General features: G+C 49.6%; 1 protein-coding gene across 2 annotated transcripts in view; it reads right to left on the reverse strand.

The window, feature by feature from the left end:
* Window positions 1–503: 503 nt before the first annotated feature.
* The window catches only part of LOC141058410 (neutral alpha-glucosidase AB-like), a 48,842-nt gene continuing 27,619 nt past the window's right edge, over window positions 504–21,726 (reverse strand). For both annotated transcript variants that reach the window (XM_073554660.1, XM_073554659.1), the window contains 8 exons: window positions 17,969–18,212; window positions 17,586–17,650; window positions 16,991–17,067; window positions 16,836–16,910; window positions 9,055–9,168; window positions 8,825–8,934; window positions 8,464–8,564; window positions 504–1,358 (listed from right to left, as the gene is read on the reverse strand). In XM_073554660.1, the coding sequence (XP_073410761.1) occupies window positions 1,249–1,358; window positions 8,464–8,564; window positions 8,825–8,934; window positions 9,055–9,168; window positions 16,836–16,910; window positions 16,991–17,067; window positions 17,586–17,650; window positions 17,969–18,212 (896 nt within the window). In that variant the 3' untranslated portion in view covers window positions 504–1,248. The remainder of the gene's footprint in view (window positions 1,359–8,463; window positions 8,565–8,824; window positions 8,935–9,054; window positions 9,169–16,835; window positions 16,911–16,990; window positions 17,068–17,585; window positions 17,651–17,968; window positions 18,213–21,726) is intronic.

Genomic DNA, 21,726 nt, shown 5'->3' on the forward strand with positions numbered 1-21,726 from the left:
TTGCTCCTGCTGACCCCTCATCCACCCATGAAATCCCCTACAATGGGCATTTGAGAATCAGAACTGGACTGAAGGTGCCACCTTCCAACTTATGAAGGCTTTCACTCATGTCTATATTATCAAGCAGATGGTTTAAATTTGTTGTTCATTACTCAGACAACCCCTTCTTAACCATCACAGCCCCCCCGGTAAAAGTTATACTCCCCTCGGGTACGGGTGCCTGCACTCCTGGGATGATATTGTGCTATGTGAACCTTGCAGCCAAACCATGTCATGAGCCCCGAGAGAGGAGGCGCTGGAATGGCACCAGCAGCGGAGGAGAGCACAGCTGCTATTATTTTACATGGAGGAACTATCATGATTGGCCGAGTAGTGGACAACCCCTTTAATGTGTTCTGGATGATGTATTATTGGAAGGTTTGTTTGGCTTATTTTGTATTTCCAAAAAGGTGAAAAATCTGTATATGATATTCATCCTACATCTTTTATTAAAAAACATTAAACAAGTTTCTTTATATTTTTATTTCTCATTTTATCAAAACATTCTCCGACTGAGATATGGATCCACTTCCACAAAAAAAAAAAAAAAAAATCCTTGACAGGTTGTTATCTTTCTTATGTGTTCACTAGCAGACCGAAAAAGATGGAGGGATGTAGACAGAAGCCTCCCCAATCATAGCTACACAGGGTGTCACATTAGTGGGCTAATCTTTGCACCTCCTCAGGTACGAGCTCGGGTGGGGGGTCAGGGGAAAAAGGGCAGTTATCTGTCGACAAATTTTACTTTTTATTAACTAATAATCCGAACATTTCTAACAACGGCTGCAGTCCTGAGAATTATTTACTAGTCATTTATGTATCACGTGAAAAATCTGATCACCCCTCCTACCACCCTAAAATTTGGACATTGGGGAGTGTTGTAAGGCAGATCAAAGGAACAGAAAAAAAGATCTCAAATCTGAGAAGAAGTGATCCAGTGTCTTACTGTTAATTGTGACAGTACACTATCCGTATATACACAAACACATACACACCATAAGTGCAGCAGGGCAGTGCCCAGAATCATGGTCGGACATTCACACACACATTCAGCGCTCTGACACTCTCTGATCTCTTAATTCTCACATTTGGTCCACATGGAAAAAAAAAAAAAAATCCACCTTACAACACTCGTTAGTTAGGGGGGAGATCACCTGCCTCTTCGGTCTTCCCCCACCATTTCCCTGAAGACTTGGTAAATCAGTGGTGTTATCGAAGAGAAATTGTAAAATCTGAAGCGATGTTAACGCCTGGTTTTCGTACAGTTATCACAGAAGTTTGTGCATCGTAGTCAAATTCCAGCTGCACTTCTGAGCCACCTACAAAAGAAAGAAAGAAAGAAAGGTTAATAAATGAGCAAGTGTTCCGGTCGCAGACCCGTGGGGGTGCGTACTCCACAATGGCGGCTTAGGCATATAACCGGCAATAGGTTGTCCACTACTTTAGCATTGATCGCTTATCCATAGGATCGGTCAGGGTCTGAGACCCGGCACCCCCGCTGAGCAACCCGTAGAGCTGCACCGTCTCCTGATCGTGGCAGCCTCAGGGTACTGTACATTTGCCTATTGATTTGACTAAAAAAGGTAAATGTGCAGTACCCTGCATGGGGAATCTATGAAAGATATCAATCATGTCAAGGGAGATGCGATTAGGAGAAGATCTGTGGCTGTCATCTCCTGTAGTGTATACGAGGATTTGGGGTACACACGGTAAAATCTCTCTATCGCTTCATTGGGGGACACTGGTAACCATGGGGCTACTCAAGATCAGCAGGACAGGAATCATAGGGGAACAGGAATGAATTAAAGAGGAATCTTTAGCACTAAGGAGTGCTTTTTATTGATGACATGCGAGTCGGAGAGGTTATTAATAAAAAAACAAAACCTTCCCTTTATAATAGGATTCCTCTCTAATCAATAACAAGCTCTCGTTAATAAAAAGATTCCTCTTCTTTAATTCATTCCTGCTCCCTTGATTCCTATCCTGCTGATCTTTGGGAGCCCCACAGTTACATGTGTCCCCCCAATGAAGCGATAGAGAAAAGGAGATTTTTGTGTACTCACCGTAAAATCTCTCTTAGCCTCTAATTTGGGGACACAGAACCGTGTGTTATGCTGCTGTTCACTAGGAGGCGACACTATGCATAATCTGAAAAAGATTAACTTTGGCTCCTCCTCTGCAGTATACACCCCTGGACGGCGTCAGCCATCTCCAGTTTTGTACAAAAGCATTAGGAGGAACAGAACAATAACAACATAACCATGCCTGTAATAGGGCTACTATGTACGAGCTCAAAGAACAATATGAGAACTTAACCGTAACAACGGCCCGTAAGGGCAACAGGGTGGGAGCTGTGTCCCCCAATTAGAGGCTAAGAGAAAGAGATTTTACGGTGAGTACACAAAAATCTCCTTTACTCTGTCGCCTCATTAGGGGACACAGAACCGTGGGACGTTCTAAAGCAGTCCCTGGGTGGGAAGCAATGGACGAATATTGTGCTAGCAGGTCCCTAAACTTGGGGCACTGCCGCCTGCAAAACCCGTCTACCCAGGCTCGCATCCGCTGAGGACTGGGTATGAACACTGTAGTGCTTCGTAAACGTGTGCAGACTAGTTCAAGTGGCCGCCTTACACACTTGTTGTGCCAAAGCTTGGTGCCGAATGGCCCAGGAGGCCCCTACTGCCCGTGTAGAGTGTGCCGTGATACCGGCCAGAAGAGGGGAACTGTTAAGTCGGTAGGCCTCATGTATGGTGGACTTGATCCACCTGGCAAGGGTAGCCTTGGAAGCCGGCAGTCCCTTGCGACCGCCTTCCGGAAGAATGAAGAGAGAATCAGACTTCCGGAAGGGAGCAGTCCTGGACACGTAAATCCGCAATGCTCTGACGAGGTCAAGCGTATGCAGAGCCTTCTCCACTCTATGAACCGGGACCGGGCAAAGGGATGGCAGTGAAATTTCCTCATTGAGGTGGAAGTTGGACACAACCTTCGGAAGGAAGGATGGTACTGTACGGAGAACCACCTTGTCCTGGTGAAAGGCTAGGAAAGGCCGTCTGCAGGAAAGTGCTGACAATTCAGACACTCTGCGTAACGAGGTGATTGCCACTAGAAAAACCACTTTCTGTGACAGAATGCAGAGTGGAACTTCTTTAAGGGGTTCGAAGGGTGGTGCCTGCAATGCTGTCAGGACGAGATTGAGGTCCCACGTGTCCAGCGGACTTTTGTAGGGAGGAACCAATCGGGAAACTCCCTGGAGGAAAGTCCTTACTTGCGGTTTGGTAGCAATGCGCCTTTGAAAAAGGACTGAAAGCGCTGACACCTGACTCTTAAGCGAGCCTATGGATAGCTTGGCGTCTAGGCCCGATTGAAGAAAACTTAGGACCTTCGGGAGAGAACAAGGGAGTGGGACTTGTCCATGAGATTCGCAACAGGAAAAGAAAGCTCTCCAGGATCGATAATAAATCTTGGCGGAGGCTGGCTTCCGTGCCCTGATCATGGTCGCAATGACTTCCGGTGAAAACCCTGCCTGGGTTAGAATCCAGGTTTCAAGGGCCATGCCGTCAAACTGAGAGCCCCTGAATTCTGATTGTAGAACGGACCTTGAGACAGAAGGTCGTGACGGTCGGGTAAATGCCAGGGGGTATCTGCCGTAAGTTGAACGATGTCTGCGTACCATGTACGTCTGGGCCAATCTGGCGCGATGAGGATGGTTGGAACTCCCTCTTGTTTGATCTTCCTCACGACCCTGGGGATCGGGGAGGGGTGGAAAAATGTACAGGAGTTGGAACTGGGACCAGTCCTGGACCAGGGCATCTGCTCCGAGCGACCGCGGGTCGTGTGTCCTGGCCATGAAATTGGGGACCTTGGTATTGAGATGGGATGCCATTAGGTCCACATCCGGGGTTCCCCAGCGTTGACAGATCTGGTAAAAAATCTCGGGATGGAGAGACCACTCCCTCGAGTCCATTCCTTGCCTGCTGAGGAAGTCGGCTTCCCAGTTTTCTACACCCGGAATGTGGACCGCAGAGAGTACAGACCTCGTGTCTTCCGCCCAGTGGAGGATATGTGCCACTTCTCTCATCGCCTGGGCGCTGCGGATCCCGCCTTGGTGATTCACGTATGCCACAGCCGTGGCATTGTCCGACTGTATCCGTATGTTCGAGGCTGCAAGCAGGTGATGAAAGGCTCTCAGTGCCAGGAAGAGGGCCCGGATTTCCAGGACATTGATGGGCAAGGTCGCTTCCCTTGGTGACCACTTGCCTTGTGCCCTGTGATGTAGGTGCACCGCCGCCCAGCCTGTCAGGCTTGCATCTGTAGTCAGGATCTTCCATTGACCTGAGAGAAAGAGTTTTCCCCGTGCAAGCGAGGTTGGCTTGAGCCACCAATGCAGGGACCTCCTGGTTGACGACGTCAACCGGAAGTCCCTGTCGAGGGAGAAGGGATTCCTGTCCCAAGATCTGAGTATGGCTAGTTGAAGAGGCCTGAGGTGAAACTGGGCAAATGGCACTGCCTCTATTGCTGCTGCCATTCTGCCGAGGACTCTCATGGCAAACCGGAGAGATCGGGGAGGACTGTGGAGGAGTGTACGAACTCCCAGACGGATGGCCAGTGTCTTGTCCTTGGGAAGGCGCACCAGGCCCCTGGAGGTGTCAAATAGCATTCCCAGGAAGGGTAGAATCTGACACGGGGTAGTCGACGATTTTTGTAGGTTGACTAACCATCCCAGACGACTCAGTGTGTCTATTGTGATTGAGACACTGACCTCGCAGTCCTTGAAGATGGAAGACTTGATGAGGAGGTCGTCCAGGTACGGGACGACTAGAATGCCTCTTGAGTGCAGAACGTCCATGGTGGCTGCCATGACTTTGGTAAACGTTCTTGGAGCCGTGGCGAGTCCGAACGGAAGGGCGACAAACTGGTAGTGGTTTTGGTTTACCGCGAACCTGAGAAACCTTTGATGGGCGGGAGCAATTGGTATGTGCAGATATGCATCTTGTATGTCTATGGAAGCAAGGTATTCTCCCTGCTCCATGGACGCAATGATGGACCGGAGGGACTCCATGCGGAAATGACGGACCCGTACATATTTGTTGAGCCGTTTTAGGTCTAGTATGGGCCGAACGCTGCCTCCTTTCTTGGGAACTACGAACAGATTGGAGTAGAACCCTCGGAATCTTTCGTTCGCGGGAACCGACACCACGACTCCTGCTTGAAGGAGAGAGGAGACCGCTTGGTGGAAGGCACGAGCCTTGTCTGATGGTGTTGGAGGGGTAGAGAGGAAGAACCGATTCGGTGGAGTGGAAGTGAACTCTATCTTGTATCCGGAAGACACTATTTCCCTGACCCACCTGTCTTCTGTAATAGGCAGCCAGACTTGTTGAAAGAACAAAAGTCGCCCGCCTACTGGTGGGGTGTCGTCCGGAGTTCGTGAGTCATGATGAAGCGAAGTTCTGAGGTTTTCCTCCCTTGGGTTTCGCTTGGCCTGCTTTCGACTGCCAAGTCCTGTCCGGTCTCTGCGCCGTCCTTGGGTTGTCCCTGCGTGGATAGTGGTTCCGGTTTAGCGCTGGGTGCGAGACGGACCAGCCCGAGGAATTCCGAAAGGATCGGAATCGTGTCTGGTTTCTTCGTTTAAACGTGCGCTTCGGTTTTAGTTGAGGGAGAAAGGTACTCTTACCCCAAGTGGCATTGGCTATCATTGTGTCCAACTTTTCGTCGAAAAGCCTTCCAGTAAGGTACGGAAGATGCGTGAGGGACTTCTTTGAGGCCGCATCCGCTTTCCATTCTCGCAACCAGAGGATACGCCGAATCGTAATGGCCTTCGCCGCTATCCCCGCCAGATCTCTTGCTGAGTCTAGGGCTGCGTGACGCATGTAGTCTGCTACCACTGCTATCTGGACCGCTTGGTCCAAGAGCCCGGCATTTGGAACTTGAAGACTCTCCTGTAGTTTGTTGGCCCAAGCCAGGATGGCTTTGGCTGCCCAAACTGAAGCAAACGCAGGGGCCAGGGAGGCCCCTGCTGCTTCGAAAATGGAACGAGCCATGCGTTCTACTTGCCGGTCTGCTGCGTCCCTGAGGGTTGAGCTGTCTGGCAGAGAGAGTAAGGTCTGCGCTGCTAGTCTAGATACCGGGGGTCCACCTCGGGCGTATCTGTCCACTGTTTGGTGTCTGTGAGAAGGGGTATTTCGCTTCCAAATATTTGCGATTGGCAAATTTTTTCTCAGGCTGCGAAAACTGTTTAGTAAGTATCTTCTGGAACTCATGGTGATTAAGGAACACCTTAGGTGGTTTCTGAACACTTTCAAAACAAATCTTATGTTCTGGGGCTTCCGAGACTGGCTCTGAAATTTCCAGCACCCGATGAATGGCAGAGACTATGTCCTCAACTAGCGCTGTATTGCTAGGGGGGGGGGGTAGGTACCACGGACCTCTCCGTTTCGTTGTCCGAATCGGAGTCACAGATGCCTTCCGAATCCTGTGTATCGCTAAGGTGATCCCTGGTGGGCGACCTGGGGCGGGGGTCTTCTGTGGTGGGGGATCTCTGTGGTGAACTGCATTGTCTGTCTCTGACAGGGGACTGCCTAGGAGACCTGGAATGACGGTATCTCTCCCTGGGATGGGATGACCTTGTGCTATAGGACAACTCAGGCGATCGTGACCTGTGGGTCCGCTTACGTCTGTGAGTAGGAAGCAGCATGTCCCTGAGACAAGCTGTCCGTTTGCTGGGTAACGTTCATAGCCGGGACCCGACCCTGCAGAGCTTGCAGCAATGTGGTGGTTAAGTTATCTATGGACTGAGTCATAGACTGTGACATCTGAGTAGTCCATTCCGGCGTGGTATCTGACACTGGAGCGTTGGTAGGTACTGCCTGGGGTTCTGACCCAGAGCTCTGGATGCAATCCCGGCAGTGCGGATATGTGCTGCCACTGGGGAGCGTGGCTTTGCAGGCTGTGCAGAATGCATAGAAACATTCCTGCCTGGTTCTCTTTCTTGAGCCCGGCATAGTGCACAGAGGCTGGCTATCAGGGATCCTACAGGGGTGGCTACGCAGAGGGAACCCACAGAGAGCCTTATAGGAAGTATGGATTCACAGCTGAGTAAAGAGAACCCAGCTGTGATCTTACCCCACCAGTGTGCCTCTAGGTCCAGCGCCGACAGATCCCCGTTCTGTGCCCCCCGGAGACTGTTGTGGTTCTCCTCTGCTGAAGGCGTCCGTTATCAGGGTGTCTGCAGCCAGAAAAATGGCCACCGGGACGCTGAGGAGAGGAAGGAGGGGGCGGAGAGTTGAAAAGGGCGCGCTGGGCTATGTAGAAACGCGCCCTTTCTGCCTCGATCCGCCCCCTCTATGACACTCTAGTGTGTCATTTTAGTCATCCGGGGTGCGGGCCGGGGGGCCGGGAGAAGGCGACGGCTTCAGCTAGGCCAAAGCCGCGGTCTCAAGTAGAGGCCTGATGCCCAGGAGGGCTCCAGAGCGGCGCGGTAGTCTGGGAGGGGGTCGGATTTGTACCAGACCCCCCCGGAATGGGCGACTACCTAGCGGTGGGGGCAGCAGGGGTAGCGGTTCCTGTGTGTGGGGTCCCTGGAGCCACTGCTGCTGCAGAGACAGGGGAGCAGAAAGCCCTGTCTCTGCTGTGCCACGTCTGCCTGCACCATCCCCCGGCCTTCACAGGATCCCACAGCTGGTCTGGGGTCCCTGGATGCTGCAGTGCCTATTCTCCGACCCTACCTGCGGCATCTTCACCTAATGCCCCCTGCGGGGGATTAGGGAGGGTGCGTCTGTCACCGTCAGGGGGTCTTCATCCTCGCCTCAACCTCAACCCAGACCCCAAAGGGGTTGGGGAAGGAGGGGGGTCTCAACTTCGCACCAGTACCCGAGGGACTGGGGAAGGAGCGACATGGGGAATAGCCGTCTCCACTTCAACTGGGCACCCCTAAAAAGGGGGCCAAGGAAGGAGCCATGCCGGGAGTCTCGCTGGAGACCCACTTTTCTTCATCTGTATTTCCGGACGAAAAAAGGAAAAAACGGAAGAAAAAAAGGTGTGCCTCCTTGCGACACTAAGCAAAAACTGGAGATGGCTGACGCCGTCCAGGGGTGTATACTGCAGAGGAGGAGCCATAGTTAATCTTTTTCAGATTATGCATAGTGTCGCCTCCTAGTGGACAGCAGCATAACACACGGTTCTGTGTCCCCCAATGAGGCGACAGAGTAATAACCCTTTAAATCTCATTCACCATGCCGCAGTGCCCATCTGCTGTATGCAGCCAAATGGGGTCATAACCTCTAATTCTAAATACATTTTTCAATCCATTTCTTCCTATGTAATGCAGCTATCAAAGCACCGTACACACCATGCTGTACTGTCTATACAGAGAGAACAGAAAAATTATATATAACTCTAAGGAATAGTTTCCTACAGATGAGCGCTCACCTGGCTGATGTAAGGTTATGTTCTTTGGCTTTGTTGCTCCAATTATCACGACACGCTCCAACCAACTGGGGGTCTCAAACTTTCCATTAAGATCCAGGGAGCTGGTAAAAGACAGATTATGTTACACAAGTACCAATTAGGCCATGTTCACACATTCAGTATTTTCCATCAGTATTTGTAAGCCAGAATAAGGAGAGGAACAATCAGAGGAAAAATATAATAGAAACACGTCACCACTTCTGTCTTTATCACCCTCTCCTGGATTTGGCTTACAAATACAGGCAGTGTGAACGTGGCCTTACTCAGATCCCGCCATTTCTTCTGATCACGTCTCCATCATACTGACGTTACTCAGCCTCACCTTGATGTCAGTTTTCCATGGCTATAGCTGAATTTTCTGTATAAGAACTCATTTTGTTGGTAACTGAAGCTGTGACCATCATCCAAGTACAGTTCACCTTGGGCTTCCCCCTAAAACAAGGGGAAAGATCTGCTGCTTATAGGAAAGTCATAGACAAAGTGCCTAAGAGGTTCCGTTAGATGATGGCATCAGCCGTAGAACGACCACCCAGAAATGTCCAGTTCACTCACCTGCAGATTCAGGGCCACGTGCAGAGTAAACGGATCATCTTGCACACAATCTGAGGAACGTCTGGCTCGATCCATCCGAGGGATTATAGACCCACCGCGCTGAAACACTGGGATCTGGAAAAGTCACAAGGACAAACACAAATTATCAGGAGCTCTGAATGCCAAGAAAGCAGAAGTACATGTTTTACTAGTTAATAATAAAGAAATAATCCACAAAAATATTTTTCTTACAGTCGCCATATTCTGAGATCATTTTTCAGTCTTTTTATTCCATTTCTTTTTTGGAGGAAATCTGATGTGACCACAGATTCTGCCATTTTTTGTTTCCCATTTTGATGTTCACTGTATGCGATAACTATTCTAATATTTTATAATTTCAGGAAAATATGTATGCAGTGATAGCATATCATTTTTTTTTTCTCCTCTACATTTTTCTATTAATATTTAGGGAAAGGGAGCATATAAAAGGGAATCTGTCAGCGGGACTTCACGCCTCCAGACTATTCATATATGCATATGTAGCCGTTTCAAAAACAAGTCCAGCAATATCTTCACATGGCCAGTTCATTCCTCTGTTACTGAGAAATCAGTGTTTGAATTGATATGTAAATAAGACTGAAGAGCTATGGTAGATCTGAAAGCCTCTGTCACTCCAGCTCTATTCCCTGCCCAGTGCTGCTTCCTCCTGCTTTACTGTGATAAAATGAAAACCTGGCACTCAACTTAATGCTTAGTGAGTCGATTTATTGTAGCACCAGAAAACGTTTCGGTCGATATTGACCTTCATCAGTTACGTGCTAGTATGACTGAGTATAGTTTAAAGGAGGGCGCTTATTACGAGTTTCACTGGAAAGCCGAAAACATGGATTTTTGTGATAACTCACCGTAAAATCCTTTTCTCCGAGACGCTCATTGGGGGACACAGGTACTGTGGGTGTATGCTACTGCCGCCTGGAGGCTGATACTAAGTGAAAAAAAGAGGTTAGCTCCTCCTCCGCCATATACACCCTCGGCCCTGACTGCGGGCGGAAACCAGCTTGGTGCAAAAGCAGTAGGAGATCAAACAAAAATTAGACAACATCAACCTTAATGCAGGCAACAACCTGTCTAGAAATAATCACCCTAATCTCATACAGAGAGCATATTAAATAAACAGAAGCCAACTTGGCCATCAGGGTGGGTGCTGTGTCCCCCAATGAGCGTCTCGGAGAAAAGGATTTTACGGTGAGTTACCACAAAAATCCATGTTTCTCCTTCGCCTCATTGGGGGACACAGGTACTGTGGGACGTCCTAAAGCAGTCCCTGGGTGGGAAGTTGACTCACCGATCCAAGCTACATGCACCTCCTGTCTAAAGATGCGCCACCGCTGCTTGGAGAATCCTTCTACTCAGGCTCGCATCCACTGAAGCCTGAGTATGGATATTGTAATGTTTAGTAAACGCGTGCAGGCTGGACCAGGTTGCTGCCTTGCAAACCTGTTCCGCCGAAGCCTGGTGCTGAAGCGCCCAAGAGGCGCCCCCTGCCCGAGTAGAGTGTGCTCTGATCCCTGCTGGAATCGGCGCGCTTCCTATGCGGTAGGACTCCTGAATAGCCAAACAAATCCATCAGGCTATGGTCGATTTTGAGGCAGCAAGTCCCTTCCTGTGACCTTCAGGGAGCACGAACAGCGCGTCTGACTGACGAAAGGGTGCTGTCCACGACATGTACCCCCTGAGTGCTCTCACCAGGTCCAAAGTATGAAAGGCCTTTTCCACACGGTGTACCGGTGATGGACAAAAAGAGGGCAAGACAATATCCTCATTAATGTGAAACGAGGAAACGACTTTTGTCAAAAAAAGGAGGAGCTGGTCTAAGAACCACCTTGTCCTTGTGAAAGGTCAGAAACGGGGCTCGACAAGCTAGTGCTGCCAGCTCAGAGACCCGCCTGATTGATGTTATAGCTACCAGGAACACCACCTCCCAGGAAAGGTCTGACAAAGACATCCTGAATCGGCTCAAATGGAGCTTCCTGCAGAACACTTAGGACCAGGTTAAGGTCTCAGGCGTCCATAGGTGCCTTATAGGGAGGTACCAAGTGGGAGACCCACTGGATGAAAGTCCTTACTTGCAGGTTGGTCGCAATCCTGCGCTGAAAAAGGATGGATAAAGCCGATAACTGTCTCCTGAGAGAACTGGGGGCCAAGCCTGAGTCTGTGCCAGACTGGCGAAAAACTAAGATGTTAGGGACAGAGAATCTCAGTTGAGAATAACCGTGGCGTCGGCACCATGCAAAGAAAAACTTTCCAGGTGTGGTGGTAACTTCGTGGCGAGGTAGGATTCCGGGTGCTAACCATTGTAGCAACCACTTCGTGCCCAAACCCCACCTGAGTCCGAATTTAAGATTCAACGGACAAACAGTCAAACCCAGGGCCCCCAAGTTCGGGGCAGATCGGCCCCTGAGAAAGTAGATCTGGGCGTTCTGTTAGTCGCCATGACACGGTGGCGAGCAGCTGCATTAGATTTGCATACCACGCCCGACAAGGCCAGTCTGGGGCCAGCAGAATTGCTGGCACCCCCTCTGCCTTGATCTTCTTGATGACCCTCAGAAGTAGTGGCAGCAGGAAAAATAGGTATGTGAGGCAAAACAGGTTCCATGGCAGAACCAGCGCATCCACGGCGATTGCCTGCGGGTCCCGGGACCGGGCGACCAATACGGACACCTTGGCGTTGACCCTGGAAACCATCAGATACACATCCGGTGTTCCCCACCGTTGGCAAATCTGCTGAAAGACCTCGGAGTGCAATGACCATTCCCCGGACGCAAGTCCCTGTCGGCTGAGGAAGTCTGCCACCCAGTTTTCTACACTCGGGATGTGGACCGCCGATATCACTGAGCGGCTCCTCTCGGCCCAGTGAAGAACGTGCCCTACCCCGTGCATGGTTGCCCTGCTGCGGGTGCCTCCTTGGTGATTTATGTAAGCCACCGTCGTGGCGTTGTCCGACTGGATTCGGACTGGACGGCCTGATAGATGGTGATGAAAACGTTGCAGAGTAAACCGGATTGCCCGTATCTGCAACAAGTTGATCGGGAGGCGTGCCTCCTGCGGCGACCACCGTCCCTGGGTCGTGTGGTGGCGAAAAACCGCTCCCCAGCCGAAGAGGCTGGCGTCGGTTGTGACCACCAGCCACTGATCTGGGGGAAAGGGTTTCCCCTGAAGAAGGGAGGAACTGGTTGTCCACCACTCTAGTGATTGTCTGACCTGAGAGGACAACCGGCATCGGTGATCGAGCGTGGACAGGTTCTTGTCCCAGGATAACAAGAGGGCGAGCTGCAGGGGGCGAAGGTGAAACTGGGCGAACGGGGGTCGCTTCCATCGCCGCCGCCATTTTTTCCTATAATCCTCATGCAGGAAACGGATGGTGTGAGGGACTGGTTGGCGCAATACTAGCACCCCCTGCCGGCTAGGGCCTTGTCTCGAGGGAGAATTATCAACCCTCGGAACGTGTCAAAGACCATCCCTAAGAAGGAAATCCTCTGGGTTGGGACAAGGGATGACTTCTATACGTTGACCAACCACCCTAAACGGGCAAGAGTATCTAGCGTGATGCTGACACTTTCCTCGCATGCCCGCCTTGAAGGGCTCTTGACCAAGAGGTCGTCTAATTAAGGCAATACGACTATGCCCCGGGAGTGCAGGATGGCCATGGGGACTGCCATGACCCTTGTGAACTCTCTGGGGGCAGTGACTAGCCCGACGGGCAGCAAATTGAAAGTGTAGACCGTTGATGACGAAGCATAGAAACCTTGATGCAGAGGGAAACTGAGGATATGCAGACAGGCGTCCTGGCTATCGATAGAGGCCAAGTACTCTTCCTGCCCCATCGCCGACATAACTGAACGGATAGACTCCCTCTGGAACTGTCTGATCCTGATAAATTTGTTCAGGAGCTTTAGTTCCAAAACGGGCCTGACCGACCTGTCCTTTTTGGGGACTGCAAACAGGTTGGAATAGAAGCCCCGAGTTTTCCGGTACTGGAAAGAAGACTCCATTGTGGCTGAGCGAATTGATGGCTCCTAGTAGCGCCTTTGTCCGGCTATCCACCTTGGTAAGACGGGAAAGAAAAAAAAAAAAAAAATAGTCTTGGGGGTACCTGACAAATGCTATCTTGTACCCCGTGGACACCAGCTCTCTCACCCATGTGTCGAGCGCGACATTGAGCTAGGCGTGGTGGAACCAGAGTAGGCGACCGCCAACCTTGTTGGTGTCGCCTGGCAGATGCCCTGAGCCATTTGGCTGCAGATCTTTGGGAAATGGATCCTCTTGACCTGGATTGGTTAGCCCGCATTCTGCCCAATGGGTTGGCTCTATATGAGACCTGTCGGTCCCTATTCTGGTTGGGGCGCCCTGACGCGGCGTAATTAGCCGCTGTTGCCCACCCGGGGTTGCGACAGGCCCGAAAAATGCGCCTGAAACTGGTGACGAAACAGCGGTTTGACCTTTTGTTGAGGAAGAAACAACGCTCTTGCCTCCTGTGGAGTCGGAGATAAGCTGATCTAACCTCTCTCCAAACAGATGGCCACACTGGTATGGTAGCGCTGTCACTGACTTCTTTGAGGCCGAATAGGCCCGCCATGCCCTAAACCATAGAGCTCTCCTAATGGAGATTGCATCTTCGGCCGCAAGTGCCGCGCAGTTGGCCGCATCTAAAGATGCATTGATCAAGTAGTCCCCCGCCATGGCTATTTGATTTATGATTTCTGATACTTCAGCTGGTAGGTCTATGTCTTGCAAGGCTCTATTCAACGATTCTGACCAAGAAATCATGGCCTTGACTACCCACGTTGCTGCAAACGAGGGAGAGAGTGCTGATCCCGATGCCTCAAAACACTGAGCGAGCCAAGTTCTCTATGAGACGATCCGTGGGATCCTTAATAGAAGAACCACTAGGTACTGATAGTAGAGCTTTCCAAACGTGACACAGGTGGATCCACCGTTGGAGATTCTGTCCACTTTTTACGGAGATCCGGGGCCAAAGGATACCTCGCCTCTGTGTCGTTGCGCTATGTCCTCAAATTCAGGGTGAGTGCAAAATACTCTAGGGGGACGCTTGACTCGCTTAAATGACACCTTATGGCTCAAAGCCAGAGTGGAATCATCCTCAATCCCCAGCGTCTGGTTGACTGCTTCTATGAGACTGTCAACAGTTTCCTCACCCCCCAGCGTATCAAGGTCAAGGGGTTCGTCCGAGTGGTAGTCCGAGCCCTGCGAGCTCATGGATGCCGAGGCACCGGATGAAACGGGAGACGCCGTGTGGGTTCGTTTCCCTGGGTCGGCCTGGAGTGAGAGTGGCCCCTGCAGGCCGGAGGCTCCTGTGAGGTAGGGGACCCCTCTAAGACAGGCGAGCCACTGTCCCTGCCCCTATCTGAGGCCTGAAGGGACTCAATTGATCTCGTGACGCCATGGATTGCGACAGTGATAACGCCCATTCCGGGGGACCTGGTACCCTGGGCTCGGTCGCAGGGGAGGGCTCCTGGGTGCAATCGGACTCGCAGGCTTCGCATACTCGCTTGGTCTACGCCTGCGGAAAAGCGGACCGACAGGAGATGAAAGCAGCGTATAAAAACGTATGCGTCTTAGGTTTTCCTGACATGCTGTACCCATCAGACCTCCGTGCTGAAAACACCGCCGGGGGAGGGCGCTCTTCGTTTCTCTTAGCGGCACTCTGTGGGGCTAGGGGGCAGCACTTACTCCAGTCCTGTGTCCCGTGTCCTGGCGTGCAAGACACTGCGGGCGGGCCCCCGGAAGAAGAAAGGGATCCTGGGGGCGGTACTTCCAAGTGCGGCCTAGCTTCGGCCTGAAGCCGGGGCCTAAATTTCTTCGGCGTCCGCCCAGGCCACAGGGCAGCTGCAACGCCGGGGGCGGGAATTTCCGGCCGCGGCCTAGCAACGGCTGAAGCCGCGGCCTTGATTTCACTATCTGCCCGGGGGCCAGAACCAAGGCCGGGAACCGATCCGTTCCTTCCAGAAGCACCCATCTCTGCTCACCCAGAAGTTAAGCGCCGCTGCAGGAGCCCTCCCCGGCCATCCTCCTCCATCCAGCTCAGGTAGAGGGGAGGGGAGGCCATATGAAAAAAAGGACGGTGCAGGCACCCTAACTCCATCTAACCCTTTGCAAGGGTGAGGAGAGTGACCGTCCGCCGCCTTGCCGCACCGCAGTCTTAGCATTGGTGGGACAGTGGGGGCTGCACGGACTACACCTGAGCCTCTGTGCAGCCTAGGGTTTCAATACGCCAGGGTGGACAGGGATAAGTCCGGCATCATGTCCCATGGTGCGGGAGAGGATGCATGGAGGTACACTCACACGTGCTCGCCCGTTGTAGGTTGGGGGAGATCGGCCCCTTTCATTAGGGTCCGTCGCCCGTATCTCACCTCCGTGGTTTGACAATATCCCACGCTGCGGGAGAGGATACGTGGAGGGATACTCGCATGTGCTCGCCCGTTGTTGGTATGGGGAGATCGGACCCCTTCAATAGGATCCGTCGCCCCTAGCTCATCTTTATGCGAAAAAAAGGACAAAAAACCCTGGTTGCGGGAGAGGATACGTGGAGGGATACTCGCAAGTGCTCGCCCGTTGTTGGTTTGGGGAGATCGGACCCTTTCAATAGGGTCCGTCGCCCCTGTCTTATCTTCATGGGAAAAAAGAAAATCAGCCTGGGAAACAGACAGACGTGTGCCTCCAACGGACACTAAGCATGAACTGATTTCCGCTCGCAATTAGGGCGAGGGTGTATACGGCGGAGGAGGAGCTAACCTCTTTTTTTCACTTAGTGTCAGCCTCCAGGCGGCAGTAGCATACACCCACAGTACCTGTGTCCCCCAATGAGGCGAAGGAGAAAATCAAGAGTGCTGCTGTAATGCAGAATAATCTTAATGAATGGCAGTGTAAGCGCAGCCTGGTCCTCCTGGACGCGGGTAAACACCGGCTTTCCAGTGAAACTCATAATAAGCGCTGATTTCACAGGAATGGATCAATGGACTGGGCATGTAAAAGGTATTGCTGGACTTGCCTTTGAAAGCGCTACATGCAGTCTAAGGCTACTTTCACAGTGTTTTTTAGCGCTGCGCTTCGTTCGCAATAGAAACGCATGCAAAAAAAAAAAACGCATCATGCGTTTTGCATGCGTTTGTGTTTTTTAGGCGAATGTGTTTTAACCAGTTTCTAACCATGTTAACTCTTAAAACGCATGCGATTTTAAACGCAGACGTGCGCATGCACACGCCTGCGTTCCCATAGACTGTAATGCGTTATTTTGTCGCATTCCGTGCGCATGCGTTTTTTTTTTGTTTTTTTTTACACAGTTGGACGGACCCAAAAATGCAACAGGTTGCATCCGGCGCGCCTAGGCGCACACTACAAAAAACCGCATGCGCACGAAAACCCATACGAACGCATGCAAACGCTAGACCATGCGCCCGCCATGTTAAACAAAGGGGTGCATAGACGCGCCCGATGCTCTGCGCTAAAAAACACGTGTGAAACCAGCCTAAGTGATGATCTATGTGTATAGTAACGTGGCAGAAATGGGGCCACGGTAACCCATCAACACCCTCCGATCGCATAGCACACTGGCAGATAGATCGGAGAGCTGCCATATTTGGTAGCTTTTAAATGCCGTCATCTCTACTGACTGTGGCATTTAAGATGTTGACCTGTTGTGATCAGAGCTACCTATATACAGAAGATGTTGTTAAGTGCTTAAGAACGCGCATCAGCTCATCTATCACGGTAATGATACTCACTGAACTCATGGTGACCGACTGGTAGAACTTATGAGGAGACTTGTACTGCTGATATGTGTGGACATCATACCAGACCTGTGAAGAGTTACCAGGGGTCAGCAACATGTGTGTGATCCTTGGAGGCTACAATCACAATGATGGACTGGTGCACTCACTTCTCCGGTCCCAGGAAGATAGATCTGCACTCCGCGAGCATTGCTCTCTGTTACAGGGTGCACCAGAAGTCCAGAGCCTGCACAATGTTCATAAGCAGAACCAAACATTACAGGCGCTACCGAAATACCATAATATCTACAAATAATAATGGCGTATATTTCGCTTTTCAAAAAAACAAAGTAATTATAGGGGTTTTCCACATACAAAGAAGGGGTGACAACATGGTGGCAAGACACAAATAGAACGTCTCCGGGTCCATCGGTGACGTCTTGACAAAAGCGAACATCACGGCTGCATCCACTCACGTGGCTCAGCTGCTGTGCTGAAACACACGACATGAGTCACTTAGCTCGGTGATTGGCCGCAGCTGTGCTGCGCGCTTCAGTTGTGACGTCACCGTTGCAGCCCAAAGAAGCGGTGAAAAACCAGTGATGGGACCTGGAGAGGGGCGAATACTGTGATTGCTGGCTGCCAACCAAGCAATTGATTGGGCACCACTTTTGTGAAAGTGAAAAACCACTTTAAGTGTCAAAATAAAGACTCCTAGAGTTGATAAGAGAGGTACATATGCACAGACGTGGATAATCGGCTCACCCAATAAATACTGGTCGTCCATCGCAAATGTGGAGACGTCTGATGGAAAGTCGATCCAGAGAGCCCTAAAATATACAAAGCCTCCATATTTAGATCACTACTGACATCTGCTTTCCATGATTTCTAATGTTAAAAGGACGCTGACATCGCCAGCGACATCGCAGCGCTGCAGCCAAGCACTGAGCTCAGCGATGTCGGCTGTGTCTCCCGGCAGTTAGGTGATCAGTTCACAATCTTAATCCTTAAAATGAGACAGAACTGTTCCAGGTGAAACAGAGCGCGTCGGTACTGGTAGAGGACCAAGGACTAAAGGGGGGGACAAACCCTCTAAACCCCACATTTCTATCCCCCCCCAGTTTCCCAGCATTGAACAATCCCCTCACCTCATTACGGGCTCGCCATCACGATGTGCGGAGTAGAACAGTGTATACCAGTATGGAAGGAGCGCGTATCTTTCCTGTAGGGCTTCACGTATAATATCTGCATTGGTTTCTCCGTGTAACCAGGGCTCACGTCGAGGTGTGTCCAAATGCGCGTGAGCACGGAAGAAAGGCTGATATGCCCCGGCCTGGTACCAGCGGACAAGCAGTTCAGTTTCGGGGTTCTTGAAAAAACCGCCAACATCCGCTGTAAAAGTTGAAGCAGACTATAGTTTATAATCACTTACTATTCATATATCGCTAATATAATCCAGGGCGCAACTGATTGCAATACGGATGACCTAGTAATGATGTTACTTGTAGGTTCCACTTGTCTTTAACCGTGCAGCCACATGGACTACACTGTGGCATGAAGCAGATTTGTTCTATTGATTAACCCCTTCATGACCCAGCCTATTTTGACCTTAATGACCTGGCCATTTTTTGCAATTCTGACCAGTGTCCCTTTATGAGGTAATAACTCTGGAACGCTTCAACGCATCCTAGCGATTCTGAGATTGTTTTTTCGTGACATATTGGGCTTCATGTTAGTGGTAAATTTAGATCGATAATTTTTGCGTTTATTTGTGAAAAAAATCAGAAATTTGGCGAAAATTTCGCAATTTTCAAATTTTGAATTTTTATTCTGTTAAACTAGAGAGTTATGTGACACAAAATAGTTACTAAATAACATTTCCCACATGTCTACTTTACATCAGCACAATTTTGGAAGCAAAATATTTTTTTGTTCGGAAGTTATAAGGGTTAAAAGTTGACCAGTGATTTCTCATTTTTACAACAAAATTTACAAAACCATTTTTTTTAGGGACCACCTCACATTTGAAGTCACTTTGAGGGGTCTATATGGCAGAAAATACCCAAAAGTGACACCATTCTAAAAACTGCACCCCTCAAGCTACATTCAAGAAGATTATTAACCCTTTAGGTGTTTCACAGGAACTAAAGCAACATGGAAGGAAAAAAAGGACATTTTAATTTTTCCAACCAAAATTTTCTTTCAGCATCAATTTCTTCATTTTCACATGGGCAACAGGATAAAATGGATCCTAAAATTTGTTGGGCAATTTCCCCTGAGTACACCGATACCTCATATGTGGTCAAAAACCACTGTTTGGGCGCACGGCAGGGCTCAGAAGGGAAGGAGTGCCATTTGACTTTTTGAATGGAAAATATGCTGGAATATTTAGCGCTTGCCATGTCGCGTTTGGAGAGTCGCTGTGTGCCTAAACACTGGAGCTCCCCCACAAGTGACCCCATTTTGGAAACTAGACCCCCCAAGGAACTTATCTAGATGCATAGTGATCACTTTGAACCCCCAGGTGCTTCTCAAATTGATCCGTAAAAAAAAAAATAAAAAAAAAAAAAAAGTACTTTTTTTCACAAAAATTATCTTTTAGCCTCAGTTTTTTCATTTTCACATGGGCAACAGGATAAAATGGATCCTAAAATTTGTTGGGTAATTTCTCCTGAGTACACCGATACCTCATATGTGGTCATAAACCACTGTTTGGGTGAACGGCAGGGCCCGGAAGGGAAGGAGCGCCATTTGACTTTTTGAATGGAAAATTCGCTCCAATCGTTATCGGACACCATGTCGCGTTTGGAGAGCCCCTGTGTGCCTAAACATTGGAGCTCCCCCACAAGTGACACCATTTTGGAAACTAGACCCCTTAAGGAACTTATCTAGATGTGTAGTGAGCACTTTGAACCCCCAAGTGCTTCACAAAAGTTTATAACATAGAGCAGTGAAAATAAAAAATCATTTTTTTTCCTCAAAAATGATTTTTTAGCACGCTATTTTTTTATTTTCACAAGGGTAACAGGAGAAATTGGACCCCAAAAGTTGTTGTCCAGTTTGTCCTGAGTATGCTGGTACCCCATATGTGGGGGGGGGGGCACTGTTTGGGTGCACGGCAGGGCGCAGAAGGGAAGGAGCGCCATTTGACTTTTTGAAATGAAAATTAGCTCCAATCGTTAGCGGACACCATGTCGTGTTTGGAGAGCCCCTGTGTGCCTAAACTTTGGAGCTCCCCCACAAATGACCCCATTTTGGAAACTAGACCCCCTAAGGAACTTATCTAGATGCATAGTGAGCACTTTGAACCCCCAGGTGATTCACAGAAGTTTATAATGCAGAGCAGTGAAAATAAAAAAATCTTTTTTTTCCCTAAAAAAAAATTTTTTAGTTGGCAATTTTTTATTTTCACAAGGGTACCAGGATAAATTGGACCCCAAAAGTTGTTGTCCAGTTTGTCCTGAGTATGCTGGTACCCCATATGTGGGGGGAAACACTGTTTGGGCACACGTTGGGGCTCAGCAGGGAAGTAGTGACATTTTGAAATGCTGACTTTGATGGAATGGTCTCGGGCGTCATGTTACATTTGCTGAGCCCCTGTGTGCCTAAACAGTAGAAACCCCCACAAGTGACCCCATTTTGGAAACTAGACCCTCCAAGGAACTTATCTAGATGTGTGGTGAGCACCTTGAACCCCCAAGTGCTTCACAGAAGTTTATAATGCAGAGCCGTGAAAATAAAAAATCATTTTTTTCCCTCAAAAAAAATGAATTTTAGCACGCAATTTTTTTTTCACAAGGGTAACAGGAGAAATTGGACCCCAAAAGTTGTTGTCCAGTTTGTCCTGAGTACGCTGATATCCCATATGTGGGGGATGACCACTGTATGGGCACACGTCAGGGCTCGGAAGGGAAGTAGTGACGTTTTGGTATGCAGACTTTGATGGAATGGTCTGCGGGCATCATGTTACATTTGCAGAGCCCTTGATGTACCTAAACTGTGGAAACCCCCCACAAGTGACCCCATTTTGGAAACTAGACCCCCCAAGGAACTTATCTAGATGTGTGGTGAGCACCTTGAACCCCGAAGTGCTTCACAGAAGATTGTAACGCAGAGCCATGAAAATAAAAAATCATTTTTTTTCCTCAAAAAATGAATTTTTAGCCCGCAATTTTTTTATTTTCACAAGGGTAACAGGAGAAATTGGACCCCAAAAGTTGTTGTCCAGTTTGTCCTGAGTATGCTGATACCCCATATGTGGGGAGGGACCATTGTTTGGGCACACGTCGGGGCTCGGAAGGGAAGTAGTGACGTTTTGAAATACCGACTTGATCGAATGGTCTGCGGGCATCATGTTACGTTTGCAGAGCCTCTGATGTGCCTAAACAGTGGAAACCCCCCACAAGTGACCCCATTTTGGAAACTAGACCTTCCAAGGAACGTATGTAAGATGTGTTGTGAGCACTTTGAACCCCCCAAGTGCTTCACAGAAGTTTATAATTCAGAGACGTGAAAATGAAAAAATCATTTTTTTTCCACAAAAATAATTTTTTAGCCCCCAATTTTTTATTTTCCCAAGGGTAACACGAGAAATTAGTCCCCAAAAGTTGTTGTGCAATTTTTCCTGAGTACGCTGATACCTCATATGTTGGGGTAAACCACTGTTTGGGCACACGTCAGGGCTTGGAAGGGAGGGAGCACCGTTTGACTTTTTGAACGCAAAATTGGCTGGAATCAATGGTTGCACCATGTCGCGTTTGGCGACCCCCTGATGTGCCTAAACAGTGGAAACCCCTCAATTCTAACTCCAACCCTAACCGCAACACACCCCTAACCACAGCCCTAACCCCAACACATCCCTAACCACAAGCCTAACCCTAATTCCAACGCTAACCCTAATTCCAAC

Source organism: Dendrobates tinctorius, unplaced genomic scaffold (assembly GCF_039654945.1).
Source record: "Dendrobates tinctorius isolate UK_male_01 unplaced genomic scaffold, ASM3965494v1 ptg000211l, whole genome shotgun sequence".
Taxonomy (NCBI): Eukaryota; Metazoa; Chordata; class Amphibia; order Anura; family Dendrobatidae; genus Dendrobates; species Dendrobates tinctorius.